The 13,317-nt window shown below is 44.6% G+C and overlaps 1 protein-coding gene across 3 annotated transcripts in view; it reads left to right on the top strand.

Annotated features, from left to right (window-relative positions):
• The window catches only part of SIM1 (SIM bHLH transcription factor 1), a 69,183-nt gene that overhangs the window by 12,524 nt on the left and 43,342 nt on the right, over nt 1–13,317 (top strand). For 2 of the 3 annotated variants that reach the window (XM_070223602.1, XM_070223603.1), the window contains exons 4-9: nt 2,129–2,222; nt 2,753–2,857; nt 2,989–3,074; nt 3,796–3,995; nt 4,204–4,310; nt 4,994–5,141. In XM_070223602.1, coding sequence (XP_070079703.1) covers nt 2,129–2,222; nt 2,753–2,857; nt 2,989–3,074; nt 3,796–3,995; nt 4,204–4,310; nt 4,994–5,141 — 740 coding nt within the window. Of the gene's footprint in view, nt 1–2,128; nt 2,223–2,748; nt 2,858–2,988; nt 3,075–3,795; nt 3,996–4,203; nt 4,311–4,993; nt 5,142–13,317 lie in introns of all 3 variants that reach the window. The other variant, XM_005596843.4, reaches the window with a different exon arrangement.

The raw sequence follows: 13,317 nt of genomic DNA, 5'->3' as shown, positions 1-13,317 counted from the left end.
GTAGATCCTATGGAAAAAATTAGAAGGGGAAGGAGGAGAGCTGTGTTTGAATGATACCATTGAAAATGGGGACAGCTGTGGAAGGCCTCACTGAGAAAGTGACATTTGGATAAAAACCTGATGGAAGTAACACTGCTTACTTTACATTCTCCCTTTCCCTGAGTTTCTTTTCTTTTCTTTATTTTTTTAAAGATTTTATTTTTCCTTTTTCTCCCAAAGCCTCCCGGTACATAGTTGTGGATTTTTAGTTCTTGGTCCTTCTAGTTGTGGCATGTGGGACACCACCTCAACACAGCCTGATGAGTGGTGCCATGTCCACATCCAGGATCCGAATGGTGAAACCCTGGGCTGCAAAAGCAGAGCACTCGAACTTAACCAATCGGCCATGGGGCCGGCCCCCTCCCTCAGTTTCTAAAGTAGCACAATTTCCTGGATTGTTCCCTCTCTCTGCTTGCTCCTCTGGCTTTCCCACCACTGGTTGGCTGTAAATGCTGGCATTTCCCCAAGCTTGAGCTCTGTTTCTCCTCTCACAGTGTCAAGGACTCCTGGGTGATTTCAGCCAACACCACCACCTCAACTCTTTTCCCCACATTTGCAAAACTCCAGCTGGTTTCTCCAGTCTAGACACCCCTCCTGAGCTCCAGATCCTTATTTCCTGCTGCCAACTGGACACATCCAAATGGAAACTGCATGCACTTGAAGTTTAGCACCTCCAAGACAAGAATTCATTGTCTCCTTTCTCCAGACTCCCACTCATCGAAAAACTCACCACACTTCCCTAAATTTTGAATCTTGGTTAGTGGTATTACCCTCTTCTCAATGCCCTTACTGAAACCTTGAAGTCAGTCTTGGCTTCTCTTTCTGCCACCATAAATTCCACAGCTGGAACCATCTTTGGATTAGACTCTCCCCCTTTCCCATCCCCCTCGTGACCACCAAAGTTTGGGCTTGACCATCTCTGATCTCTTCATTTCCACTCTTTCCTCCTGCATGTCAAGGTCCACATTCTGCCAGAAAAAAAAGACATCTAAGCATGCTATTCCCCTGCTTAGAAAACTTTGTTGGATCCAGCACCAGTATACTTCCTCAGCCCCATCTTTGGTACACCAAACTTATCTCACCTGAGTACACCAGATCCACCATCCCCCTCCCCCCCCCAAGATCTTGCCTTTGCCATGTGTCGAGTCATTCCTTCTCCTAGGATGCCCTTCCTCCCTTCTCCAGATCAGGCTTCCTCTTCAAGGCTTTGCTCAAATACCTCCTGTAAGGTTTCTCTGATTCTTCCCCGGGCCTCTGGCCACGTAGCCTCTGGGCCTAACAGTTCCATCTCTTCACTCTGTGGTCATTTTATCTGTCTTCAGGCCAGTTTCCCCTGCTGGACTTCCAGCTCCTTGAGAGCAGGATCTGCCTCCCTCCTATATCTCCACTGCCTGGACTGAAGCCTCATTCACAGAAATGCAGGAGAGCTGTCAGTCCGCTACATCAACGTAAACACACACACCCATACACGCTCTTGCACTTTTCTATAGAATTGCTGCCCAGAAAGCCTCTCATCTCCTAAATCCTCATCTCCCGGACTCTTTGCAGAGCCACTGGCTTTCTGTCTACAAACTTCTCACACTGCCAGACCTTCCGCATTGCCCTGTGCCTATTTCCCAAACCCTGCTAGCCCTCCTTCCATTATAGGATGCTGCCACCATGGAGTCTTCCAAGACTGACACAGGAAAATTCTGGTTCTTTCAGTGACCATCACCCCAAGAACCTAACTCACCTCTTATTGCAGGCTGTGATCCCCCCACCCACCCAGAATGTCTGTGTGTGTGTGTGTGCTACAAATGTGTCTGCTTTGTCCATTGTGGTAGACCCTGAGTCTTGGATGGCAGTCCACCCCTTGTCTACTTCCTCTGGACCTCTCCCCGTGTGCTGCCTGTCCCAGAGGCTTACATATTTGGAATGAACCAAAGAGGGGACTCTTGTGCCTGGTTTTCTCTGCCCTGTTTCCTACCAGCCCCTTTACTCCATCTCTCTATACTTCTGGCTGAACATCTCTAACTTCTCTCTCTCCCCTAGTCAGTTTCTCCCAATGGCCCAGAGGGCTCTCCATTCAACTCTGTTTCTATCTCCCCAGACCCTGGATGGCTTCATCTTTGTGGTGGCACCAGATGGGAAGATCATGTACATCTCAGAAACAGCCTCAGTCCACCTGGGTCTTTCTCAGGTAGGTGAGTGGTCCACACCTCCAGCCTTCAATGTTTAAGACCAGAGCTGTAGGCAGGAGAGGGAAGGGAGCTTTCCCAAAGCTTCATATGTGCATTGTATGTGCATTTCTGGGGCTGGAAATATCTCAGCTGGCAGGGCATCTGGATCTCTCCCTTCCTCTACTTCCCTTATCCACCCAAGCTTCCACCCCAGACCAAACAGCAGCAACATTTTTGAGTCCCTACCATAAGCCAAACACCAAGGAAGGTGGTTGCAAACTTATGTCATGATGTCTTCACAAGAACATTGCCAGGGAGCTACTACTACTACAATTATAGTTACTGCTATTATTTTCTTTCATAGATAAGCAAACTGAGGCTTAGATAGGCTGCCATAGGTAGCAGGCAGCAGAATTGGAATTAGAACTCAGCGCCGACTCTAGAGTTCAGGCTCCTGTCCCCACAGTCCTGTGGTCCCGCGGCCAATCTTCCAGCCCCTTCGCGGGGTTGTACCACCTCCTCGGAGACGGTGATACCCTCCTTTTTACAGGTAGAGCTGACCGGGAACAGCATTTACGAATACATCCACCCGGCCGACCACGACGAGATGACGGCCGTGCTCACCGCCCATCAGCCCTATCACTCTCACTTCGTCCAGGGTAAGGCAGACGCGCGCGCCGGCGACACTCGGGCCCACCGGAGTCCGTTTGCGGTTCTTCCCCTGTGTCATGGCCGGGACGGCGGCGCCGCCTGTCTCACGTCCTGCGCCTCCCTCCCTGCTCTCTCCCAGAGTATGAGATCGAGCGCTCCTTCTTCCTGAGGATGAAATGCGTCTTGGCCAAGAGGAATGCGGGCCTCACCTGCGGCGGCTACAAGGTGCGCAGCTGGGACGGAAGATACACGCATGATGGCGACCACGGCCACCTAGCCGGGTGTAGACGAAGGGGGCAGGACGCGAGGCGTGTGCGGCGTGGGAGGGACATTCCTGCGACCGGGACCACCCCAGAAGGCGCCCCCGCATGCGTCAGGGCGCTGCGGGCCCGGCGCACCACGAGGGACATTGAACTTTGTGAACACCTGGGGACTGCGTTTTAAGACTAAGTCTCCCTGGGTCCGCATACTGCTCGGCTGGCCGCGGGGGCTCTTAACCTGGGGCCCATAACGGGCATTAGGGGTGTGTAAAGGGTCTGAAACGGTAACTTCGGGGGATCCGTTGAATTTACTCACAGCATAAGAATCTGACCCCTGGAGAGGTTAAGAACCCGAGCCTTACCTGAAATCCGTAGTTCTCTTGTTTGATGAGACTAAACATGATTAGAATGTAGGTTCCAGGGCCCCCCTTGGAGATTCGGATGCGTTGGGTTGGCAGGGCCCAGGCCTCTGCATTTTTACAAGCCCCAGGTGAGTTCAGAATGGCAGTGCATTCTTTCCCTTGAGACACGTTGGAGCCCCAATAACTTTGGACACTTCAGTGCGAGGGCGTGGCCCACATGGTCTTTGTGGCCGAGGAGTGTTTCCTAACGTTTCATTCTCCTCCTCACCCTTTTGGGGTGTCTCTGGCTGTGGCTGAGTCTCAACAGCTCACCCTCCGCCGCAGGTCATTCACTGCAGCGGCTACCTGAAGATCCGCCAGTACAGTTTGGACATGTCCCCCTTCGACGGCTGCTACCAGAATGTGGGCCTGGTGGCCGTGGGCCACTCGCTGCCTCCCAGCGCCGTCACGGAGATCAAGCTGCACAGCAACATGTTCATGTTCCGCGCCAGCCTGGACATGAAGCTCATCTTCCTGGACTCTAGGTGGGTGGCCAGGGCAGGAAGGGGTCGCCCCTCGGGAGAGGGCGGCTCTGGTCAGTGACAGAGAGCACCTTGGCAGCCCATTTTACAGATGAGGCGGCCCATCGGGCACTGTGAAGTGAGGGCGGGCCCACAAGTCTGAGATGGCTGTCTGGGGTGGAGGGGGCACCGCCGCACTCGGTACTCATCCTCCGGGGATTGATCTTCGCAGAGTGGCGGAGCTGACTGGGTACGAACCTCAGGACCTGATTGAGAAGACCCTGTACCACCACGTGCACGGCTGCGACACCTTCCACCTGCGCTGCGCTCACCACCTGCGTAAGGCGCCAGGCTGCCCAGCGCTGGGCCCACCCCGGCGCATCCTGGCCGGCCCGGGGGCGGGGGCGTGATTGAAGTCCTCAGTCCAGGACGGGTGGGAGCCCCCTGAGCCGAGCGGTGGCAGCGTGTGAGGCCCTGCTAGTGGCTCCTCCAAACCTGGGCCCCGACTCGTTTCTCTGACATCCGCGAGCAGCTCACACAGGCGGGGGGAGAGTTTCTGGGCAGAACCTGCCCTGGAGGGGTCTCATTCTCCTGTTTATATGCTTCCTCCCTTGTAGACCTCTAAAGGTGGGAACAAAAAGCGAGGCTAGCCCGCTTGGCTCACGCGAGTTGACGCTCTTGGCTTTTGATACAAGTTTGCTTTTGAGCTGAATCTCCTGGAACTGGAAAGAGGGGCGTCGGAGTCCTGCGGCCTGGACCCCGCCTTCCATAGTTAGAAAACAGAATCAGGGAATCCCCCCAATTTGAGTGTTTCCCGTTTTGCTAATGGTGAGGGACCGCAGGATTCGATGCAAATTAACCAGACAATCAATTCGTTTTGGAATGTGTTGGTTGTCTCTCCCTCCTGCCTGGCGCAGTTATTAGGGCCCCCAGGGGACCCGCACTCCCACCGCCAGGGATGGCGTTTGAGACCGATCCAGAGCGAGCTCGTTCACGCCAGCTGCTTTCTGTCTCTCCATCAGTGCTGGTGAAGGGGCAGGTGACCACGAAATACTACAGGTTCCTGGCGAAGCACGGCGGCTGGGTCTGGGTACAGAGCTATGCGACCATCGTGCACAACAGCCGCTCGTCCAGGCCACACTGTATCGTCAGCGTCAACTATGTTCTCACGTGAGTGCAAGCCTGCGACCCCTTCGCCCGCTCCAGGCGACGCTGGTCTCTACGAGCGTGCAGGTGGGGGGCACCGTCGGGTTAGGCGAGTCTAGGTTCTACTGGGGACTCTGGTTTTGACCCCAGTGCTGGCTGCGCTGGGAGGCGGCAGCTTGAACACTTTCATCCTTATGAAGAGGCTTCCTTCGTTATATTCCGGAGAAAGATTTAGGGGTTTTTCCATCCACAGTCTATATTTGCTTTCTACTCTCTCTCTTTTAGCCTTTTAAGCGAACTCTGCATTAAATAAAACTTAATGCGGCAGAAAGGAAAAAAAAAGAGAGAGGAAAGGACCCGACGTACGGAGCCATTTATGGTTAACAAACAGGACATCTGTTTCACTTTTTCAAATCTGGGTTTGAAGTTCTTAATTTTAACCAGTCTCCATTCAAAGTTAAGAGTTCTGAGAGAGGGATTCTTTTCCTGAACCACAAAGGAGGTTTGAGTGACCAAGAAGGTCTGACTTTAACCTCCAGAAAGCAAAGCGATCCGAGCTAATGCTGCCAGTCTTGGCTGGAGCCCAAGCCCCGAGTGTTGTGTGACCGAATCACCGGGTGAGGAGCCGGCCTCCTGGTGCCACCTGCGGGTGCTGCTCGCTGGGTGGCTGCAGTGGCTGCATTTGAGCCTTATTCTTTCTAGAAACAATAATCATTTCTGGTTGTCGGTGTTGCCCTGCAGGCTGATCACGTGGCCTGGTGTGTGGCTGGTGAAGAAAGCACGTTCTGTATAATGTTTGTGAAAGTTGAATTGCTTAGGGTTGAAGCCTTTATGAAGAACCCTTTTGTGTGCGCAGTTCTTTTTTTGTAGATGTTGAAATTCTTGTGCTTTTAGGAGATCTCAGGAGTTATTTACTTTAGAAGCATTGACACCTGGGCACTTAGTAGAAATGCTATTTTGACATTACGGAGTTGGTTAAAGGGTGCTGTTTGGAATCAGACTATACTATAGGTGATGAGGACTAGATTCATGCCGTGTTCTTCTAAACTGTTGAATTAAAAGTATAGTAGTTGGAAATGTTAGGCTTGGCAATAAGACTATTTATTTTGTGCCCTGTTTAATGAGAAAATTTAACCCAAAAGACTTGGAAAATGAATTTGGTTTAGGTGAGGATTCTGTGTTCAAGAATAATAGCTGGTTATTAAGAAGAATCTTTTTATTTCTCTCATTTTAGTAAATGGTTAAAATAAATACTGTTAGGTTTTTGTAATAGCAAGAGGGCTGTAGATTTTCATACAGAGCAGAAAACATACCAATATTTTGGATATCATGAAACAAAACCATCTATTTTATGAATGCCATTTTTCATATTATCAAAATAAACATAAGAGAAAACGGCAAAGCATAATTCATAAAATAAGCCACTCCGTGAAGCAGAAGTATTAAAGAGTGAAAAATTATGTCTGCTTACCATGGAAAGGAAACGGACATTCTTTAAGAAGGTGCTTTATATGTCTGAGACATCACAGCATTATACATACACTCTGCTCTCTGGTGGGTGCCTGTGCTTAGTAATCATTTTTTATCAAACAGCAGGGTATATAGTCACACAGACCCATATAAATGATCAGAATGCAAGTTAGACCTCCCAATGGGTAAACTTAATTTATGTTTGGAGTCATTTTGAAATATTCAGTCTTGTTTTCCAGTGGATAAGTGTACTTCCTTTCTTCTGTTGACTCTGTCATTCTTCACTTTACACAATCCTTCAGGGCAGTGGGGTGAGAATCCCAACTTTACATCAGATTAAAAAGATGTAATGAGGATAAATGATTTGCAGAAGGAAAAAATAGCATGGCACATATTTTTCTGAATGTTTTATACCTTTGAATGAAAACAGAAATAAACACACAGAAGCACACAAGATGAAAAACTGAAATTGATGACCCTTTTATGAGCCTCAGCTCCAATTCTTTGTATAAAAATTCTCAGGGCAATTTTTATGGCTGCAAATGTGAAAACTGCCTTAGATGAAATGTCATCAAGTGGCTCTGTGTGTGTTGACGGGATTTTCATAATGAACAGGTTGCAGTTTGTTTGATGTGTATATCGCACATCTGGCTGGAAGTTACTAATTTACATTGTCTTAGCAAATTAAATAGATGGCTATTGATTCTCTATGGGAGCAGTGAACTACCCCATACATTTGTTTTCAGGGCTAGTTCTCTGTGAAGCTGAGAATGATAAGTGAGTCTTTCCAAATACACCACCTCAAACAATATACTTAAAATCACAAGCCCCCCAAATAATTTGACAGGCCAGATGTTTTCCAAATTTAGATATTTTAATAGCATACACTTTGAAGGGATTTTCATGTCATGAAAGTAGAGAGAATTTAAAATAAGCATCAGTTAAAGGAAGGTGTGACATTTTGGAGGAAGTTACACTCATAAGAAGCTTATTTTTCTAATTTGCTGATGATAAATTTATTGTGGATGTTAACATATGCCTGGAAAAATCAGCCATTATTATCTAACAAAAGCAATGATGAATAGAAATATTCAGTAACCCTGTTTTAAGCAGCAGCTGCAACAGTGAATATAGGAATTTGAGGGGCAGTGGTATATGAACTGGTGCTTTTACTGACTTTTGTGTCATCACCAGACAAAATATTGGTGTTCTGAAGATCTGGAGAGGAGAGTGAGAAGACACTATGATTAAATTTTTAAATTTCTCTTAGTGTTTTTCTGGGTCTTTAAGGTTCCCTGAAGCTTCTATAGCTTTTCATTAAAACTCCAAAAAAAAAAAAAGAAAAAAAATCCAGACCAAAAACTAACCAGTTCATGATTTTCTCTAAGACACACATACCTTGTTAGCTTTATGTTCTATACTAAAAAAACTTTCTTACAAAATTCGAGTTCCCACAGGCTTTGAAATAAACTTTAAGCATGACAGGCCTTGGTCCCTGCTTATTTTCAAGAGGACAGGTGAACGGAGCTAGTATCTAGTAACAGTGAATGTTGGGAAAAGTCCAGAAAAATGTGAAGAGTAAAAGGAAAGCCTACTGTGTAAAACCTAAGTGATTTTTTGACTTCATATTTCCTTGAGTTTGTTTAATGAGTAGTATTAATTATTCACAGCCAGTTCAGGTGGAAAACAGCACTTAATGTGAAGAAAATTAAAAATGTGGAATACCCAATAAACTACAAAAAATAATTTCTAGGAGAATGAAGAGCGTTGATTCTCTTTATGTTTTTAAACTTCTATGTTTTAAAAAGAAAAACTTTTAAATCTGCTTTTAAGGATAAACCAATGAGGTGTAAAACTTCCATTTTAAGATATTTTCAAACACACAAAAAAGTTGAAAGAATAGTCCAACAAATATCCATACACACATCATCTATAATAGAAGCCATATTTGCTTGATGTCTCTACCTATATGTATATATGCATTCTTTTCTCTACTGGGTCGTTTTAAAATAAGCTACGGACATCATGAGATTCATCCTTGAATAACATTTTCCTACATAGTCACTGTACCATTTATGATGCTGCACTTAAAGTATTCAAAAATACTGTGTGTAGAAGGTTGCAAAAATATATGTGTGATCTAGTTTACTCATGCCACGAAAACAATCTGCCATTGAAATTCATCAAGCCCTCACTGATGTGTGACCTCAATTAGGCTGATTGATGGATGATATTTTGTGAGAGGACTTCTGTAGGATATAGTTGTAAAGGTTAGTGTGTTTTAAACTAAACTTTTAATGAGAATTGTAAGCTAATGCAATTCTGATACTTTGCCTGGACGGTAAGAGAAAAGATGTCGAGAGTGATTTGGCAAAGTTGGAATCAGACAGATTCAATATCTTCAACAATTTTTCTTGGTAAAGACGGCTTCTCTGCCTCTTTCCTAAGTTCCATCCTAAGTTTAGGATGGAACACTGTTTTAATGGAAAATTTCACATGCTTTAGAGTGATTCACTGAACCCATAGAAGGAAGTAATTTTCTGTGTTAAAATTCCTATTTCAGTGTTACAAAAAGCAGAACACATAGAGACAATTTACGTTAGTGGTCTATAGTACACTTGTTATCTACTAAAGAATCTTTTTGAATTTGTAGAAAAGTTAGGGCAAATACCAGTAATTGCCATATTAGCAAATGCCAATACTTCCTTCATATAAAAGAAAAACAGGAGTCTCTACATTGTAATTATTGCAGGTCACATAATGTTTGTTCTTCTTTGCATAAAATCCTTATAGTTTTCACAATTAAAAAGGATTTTAAAGTCTTAACATATTCTGTGAATATAAAATCTTATATATTCTTACTATAAAGCAGAAAACATTAAAATATGCTCATATTAGTTTGCTCTTTCAAGCATATTAATAGTTTTGAGTTAATTTGGGAATTTAAATTTGAAAAAATTTTTAATCTTAAGGCCCAGCGATATTATTACTAAGATATTTTAGAAAATACTTTTAAAAAACGTGACAATAATATGTATAGTTATAGGAATAGATTTTAATTTCTTGGTTAGCAAAGCCAGTCTTTTATATTATAAATAATGTCAAATGAAGCACCTTTTGACTTTGCAAGCTACAGCAAAATATAAAATAATTTACTCTCATGCCTCGGATCTGTGGAGCACTTGTTGCATAGATTTAATTTTTTTGTTTGTTAAAAATAATAATCATGCACTAATGTATACCCATAAATTAGATTTGATCCTTAATTAAGTTTTTTCTTTATTATGGTAATATTGAACATCAAACCCCCAGCTGTCCTTTTCAAATGATCTTAAATGTAACTGAATGATTATAGAAACAAATTGAAGACACATTTGTATTAATAGTAATTTATAACAACCAATATTATTAATAGTAATTTTATAACCACCAAACACTTCATTGAAAGAAAGAGCCAGGAGACTTAGTTTTAAAGCACGTAGTATCAGCACTTACTTAAATCATCTTCAGCACTTACTTAAATCATCTTATTCTTCATACACTTGTCACTTATCATCTTTTAATCAAAATGATCTGTGTTTAGTTTTGAATACATCACTTGTGCTCACACTTTGTATTTTTTTCCTTTTTGAATGCTGAACACGTTTCCTTCTAAGTGCTGTCCCGTTCATTCCCTATCTGCTCCTTTGACAGCTCCTCACCGTGGTTTGGGCAGAGATTACACTCCTCATCTTCTAGGTGAGGAAACTGAGGTCAGACACACACAAGTAAGTGGTGAAGCCAGGATTGAAGCCTGGGGTGTCGACTCCTGTTGTATCCTGAGGTCCTCTGTATGGCAGTGGGAGTCAGGGGTGGTTGTGGGAAGAAAATATCCCAGAGAGAGGGATGGATTGAAATGAGCAAGGTCTGAAGTATTCAGCCCACGCAACTTCAGGGTCAGCTTTCGTCTGATCTCATGATGAAAGATTGAAAAGCTGCCTGTGTGGCTGCTTCATGAGTGTGTACAGATTTTAACAATTCAGTGGTTTAAATTTGGCAGTACTGTCTTCTCAGTGACATCCAATGAAGAGTGTATCATCTTTTTCCTCACAAATCTCACTAAGGACATTTTCATTTTATAAGAAAAATTGTGGCCTGCAAACATTTTAGTTTTTTTTACTGAATTACTTGCCTCTAGATTATACAGATATGTTATTGCTATTACTAATTATTTCTTTTCTGCAACCAGATTTAACATTTTATGTTCTTGTTAAGCAAAACTGTTAAGCCAAATGCGGGTGGATTGGCAAGCCATGTCGTCCTTTTTATCAGATGAGACACAAATTACCTCCTGTGGCAGCGAGCTATTTCCTAGATGGCGTGTGTGTGTGCGTTTGTGTGTGTGTGTGTGTGTGTGTGTGTCAGGGTGAGGGGCATTAGCCCTTTTCTGTTTTTGAGGGAGAATGACAGGAAGGTTGCCCCTGCAGACTCTGTTCAGGGGCTGGGGATGGAGAGCTTCCCAGCATGCTCTGGGTAGGTGTGTCATCCTCTGGCCCTTTAGCAGTGGGCCGCTTCCTCCTCCCCAGGTCTCTCTGCCCTCCACTTCTTCCCTGATTGTTGCCCTGACCTGAGGCGCACTGACTCACAGGACCTCCCCTTTAGTTTTAGGGTGGAGGCCACTTGGTGTGTGCTAAATGACCAACCTGACTGCTCTTCTCTGGCTTTCTCTCAGCCCCGCTGTTGGGGCGACAGTGTTCTGATCTTTGAGTCACATCATGGAAAACATGAATCCTTACCTTATTTTAAGACAGGGATTCATACATGTTATTGTGAACAGAAGGACAAGTTCAAATGAGCCTTTGCTTGAACTCCAGAAAAGCACATTTTGTCTTCTGACTTAGTCTATTCATGTGGCGAACACTGTTATGTTTAGTACAGGATGTGTGTGTGTGTGTGTGGGGGGGGGAGATTATACATATCTTGATAATTTAGTAAAAGGCTGCTACTTTTCCCCCCTTATCCAATGCTTCCCTCTCTGTTCTCTGTTCTCATTGGCCTGTGACATCTTTCTAGATGAGCGGGTGGTGAAAGAAAATTCATTTGGGTTGAAGTGCTGCTGTCTGTGCTTGAGCTGTCATGCTTTAAAAGGATTGGTTAGTGTTTAGATGAAACCTGGAAACACCTGAGTGCCTATCAATGGAGGAATTTGACATTCTGCCTTGTCTGGGAGTAACTTACCCCTACTTCCCTTCCCTTGCCTCAGGCATTCCAAAGTCCAGGGAACTGGCAGGGGAGAGAGGTGACTCGTGGTGATGGCAGAGCTAAGGGGACTGAGAGGGGAGCTGACTTTTGTAGGACGTTAAGAACGTTTGGGGTCCGGCTAAGTCTGGGCCATCTGTTTACCATCTGTGACTTTTACTCCAGGAAGTTATATTACAGCAGATCATGATTTGTTTTTATAAAAGCCCACAGCATCGTTTGAAGCAAACTGCAAGGGAAAGATATGGGCTTTGGTGTCAGACGGATCTGGATTCAGGTCTTGGCTCTGTAAGACTTTGAGCAGGTCACTCTATCCCTTTGACTCTGTTTTCCCGTCTGTGAAATGGGTTCTTTGGACCCATCTTTTAAGGCTCAAGGAGGATTAAATGAGATAACCTATATATAGCCCAGTATCTGGCAGAAAGAAGATTCCCAAAATACCTTAACGGTTGTTACTAGTTCTTGCCAATTATATGATGTCAACTGAAGCACTTTGAAAGGGGATGAATAGTTCCCTCTTTGCCTTGAATTTCTAAATCCTCAAATCCACAAATTTAGGTGTTTACTTTCTCCTCCTTCACCAGTCCCTCAACACATCTACCTCCAAGCATTGCACTCTTTGTGTGTGGTGATTTCTTCCGTTGGGTTCGGCTCCCCTGCTTTCCACTGCTGTCATTGTCTACTGTACAGAGAGCCGAGGTGTCTGCTTGGAGGGAGGTAAGCCAGTATTTGCCCAGTGCCTTCTTTGTGTCAGGCAAGGCAGAAGGAGCTTTACATAGGTTACTGTCCCAGGGAAAAAGAAGGTTCTAAGAAACTAAGCTTTTATCAAATGTCTAAGGTTAGTTTAATTGGAACCAGTGTTTTGTCAACTTTACCAGTGTCAATAATTATGATTTAAGGTGAATAAAACATGCAACACTGGCATTTTTGACAGTGTTCAGTGGGGCCTCTTGTATATTCCCTTCACTACACACGGACTGGGTATCGCTAGTGTTTCGCAGAGTATGGCAGATTACAATGATTTATGGCATGAATACACGAAGCAGAAGTCTTGGCATCTCTCGAGTAGTTTATAATTTAGCTGGCAGAACAGAAAAGTTCTATTTACATATTTAAGAACTCAAATTAGCACTGTTTGAAATGATATGGTGTGTGTGCTATCTGCTGAAGGTGCAGAATTCAAAGGAGCTTGAAGTGAGGGTGGTGCTATTGGGGAAGGAGTAGAACTTTAAGGGTTGGAGGCTGAGGTAGGGTCTTTTTTTTTTTTTTTTAAAGATTGGCACCTGAGCTAACGACTCTTGCCAATCTTCTTTTTTTTTTTTTAATTGTTTTTTCTCCCCAAATCCCCCCAGTACAAAGTTGTATATTTTAGTTGTGGGTCCTTCTAGTTTTGACATGTGGGATGCCACCTCAACATGGCCTGATGAGCAGTGCCATGTCCACTCTCAGGATCTGAACCGGCGAAACCCTGGGCCGCCAAAGTGGAGCACGC

The sequence above is a fragment of the Equus caballus genome, chromosome 10 (assembly GCF_041296265.1).
Source record: "Equus caballus isolate H_3958 breed thoroughbred chromosome 10, TB-T2T, whole genome shotgun sequence".
Lineage (NCBI taxonomy): Eukaryota > Metazoa > Chordata > Mammalia > Perissodactyla > Equidae > Equus > Equus caballus.
This window is presented reverse-complemented; position numbering and strand designations above follow the sequence as displayed.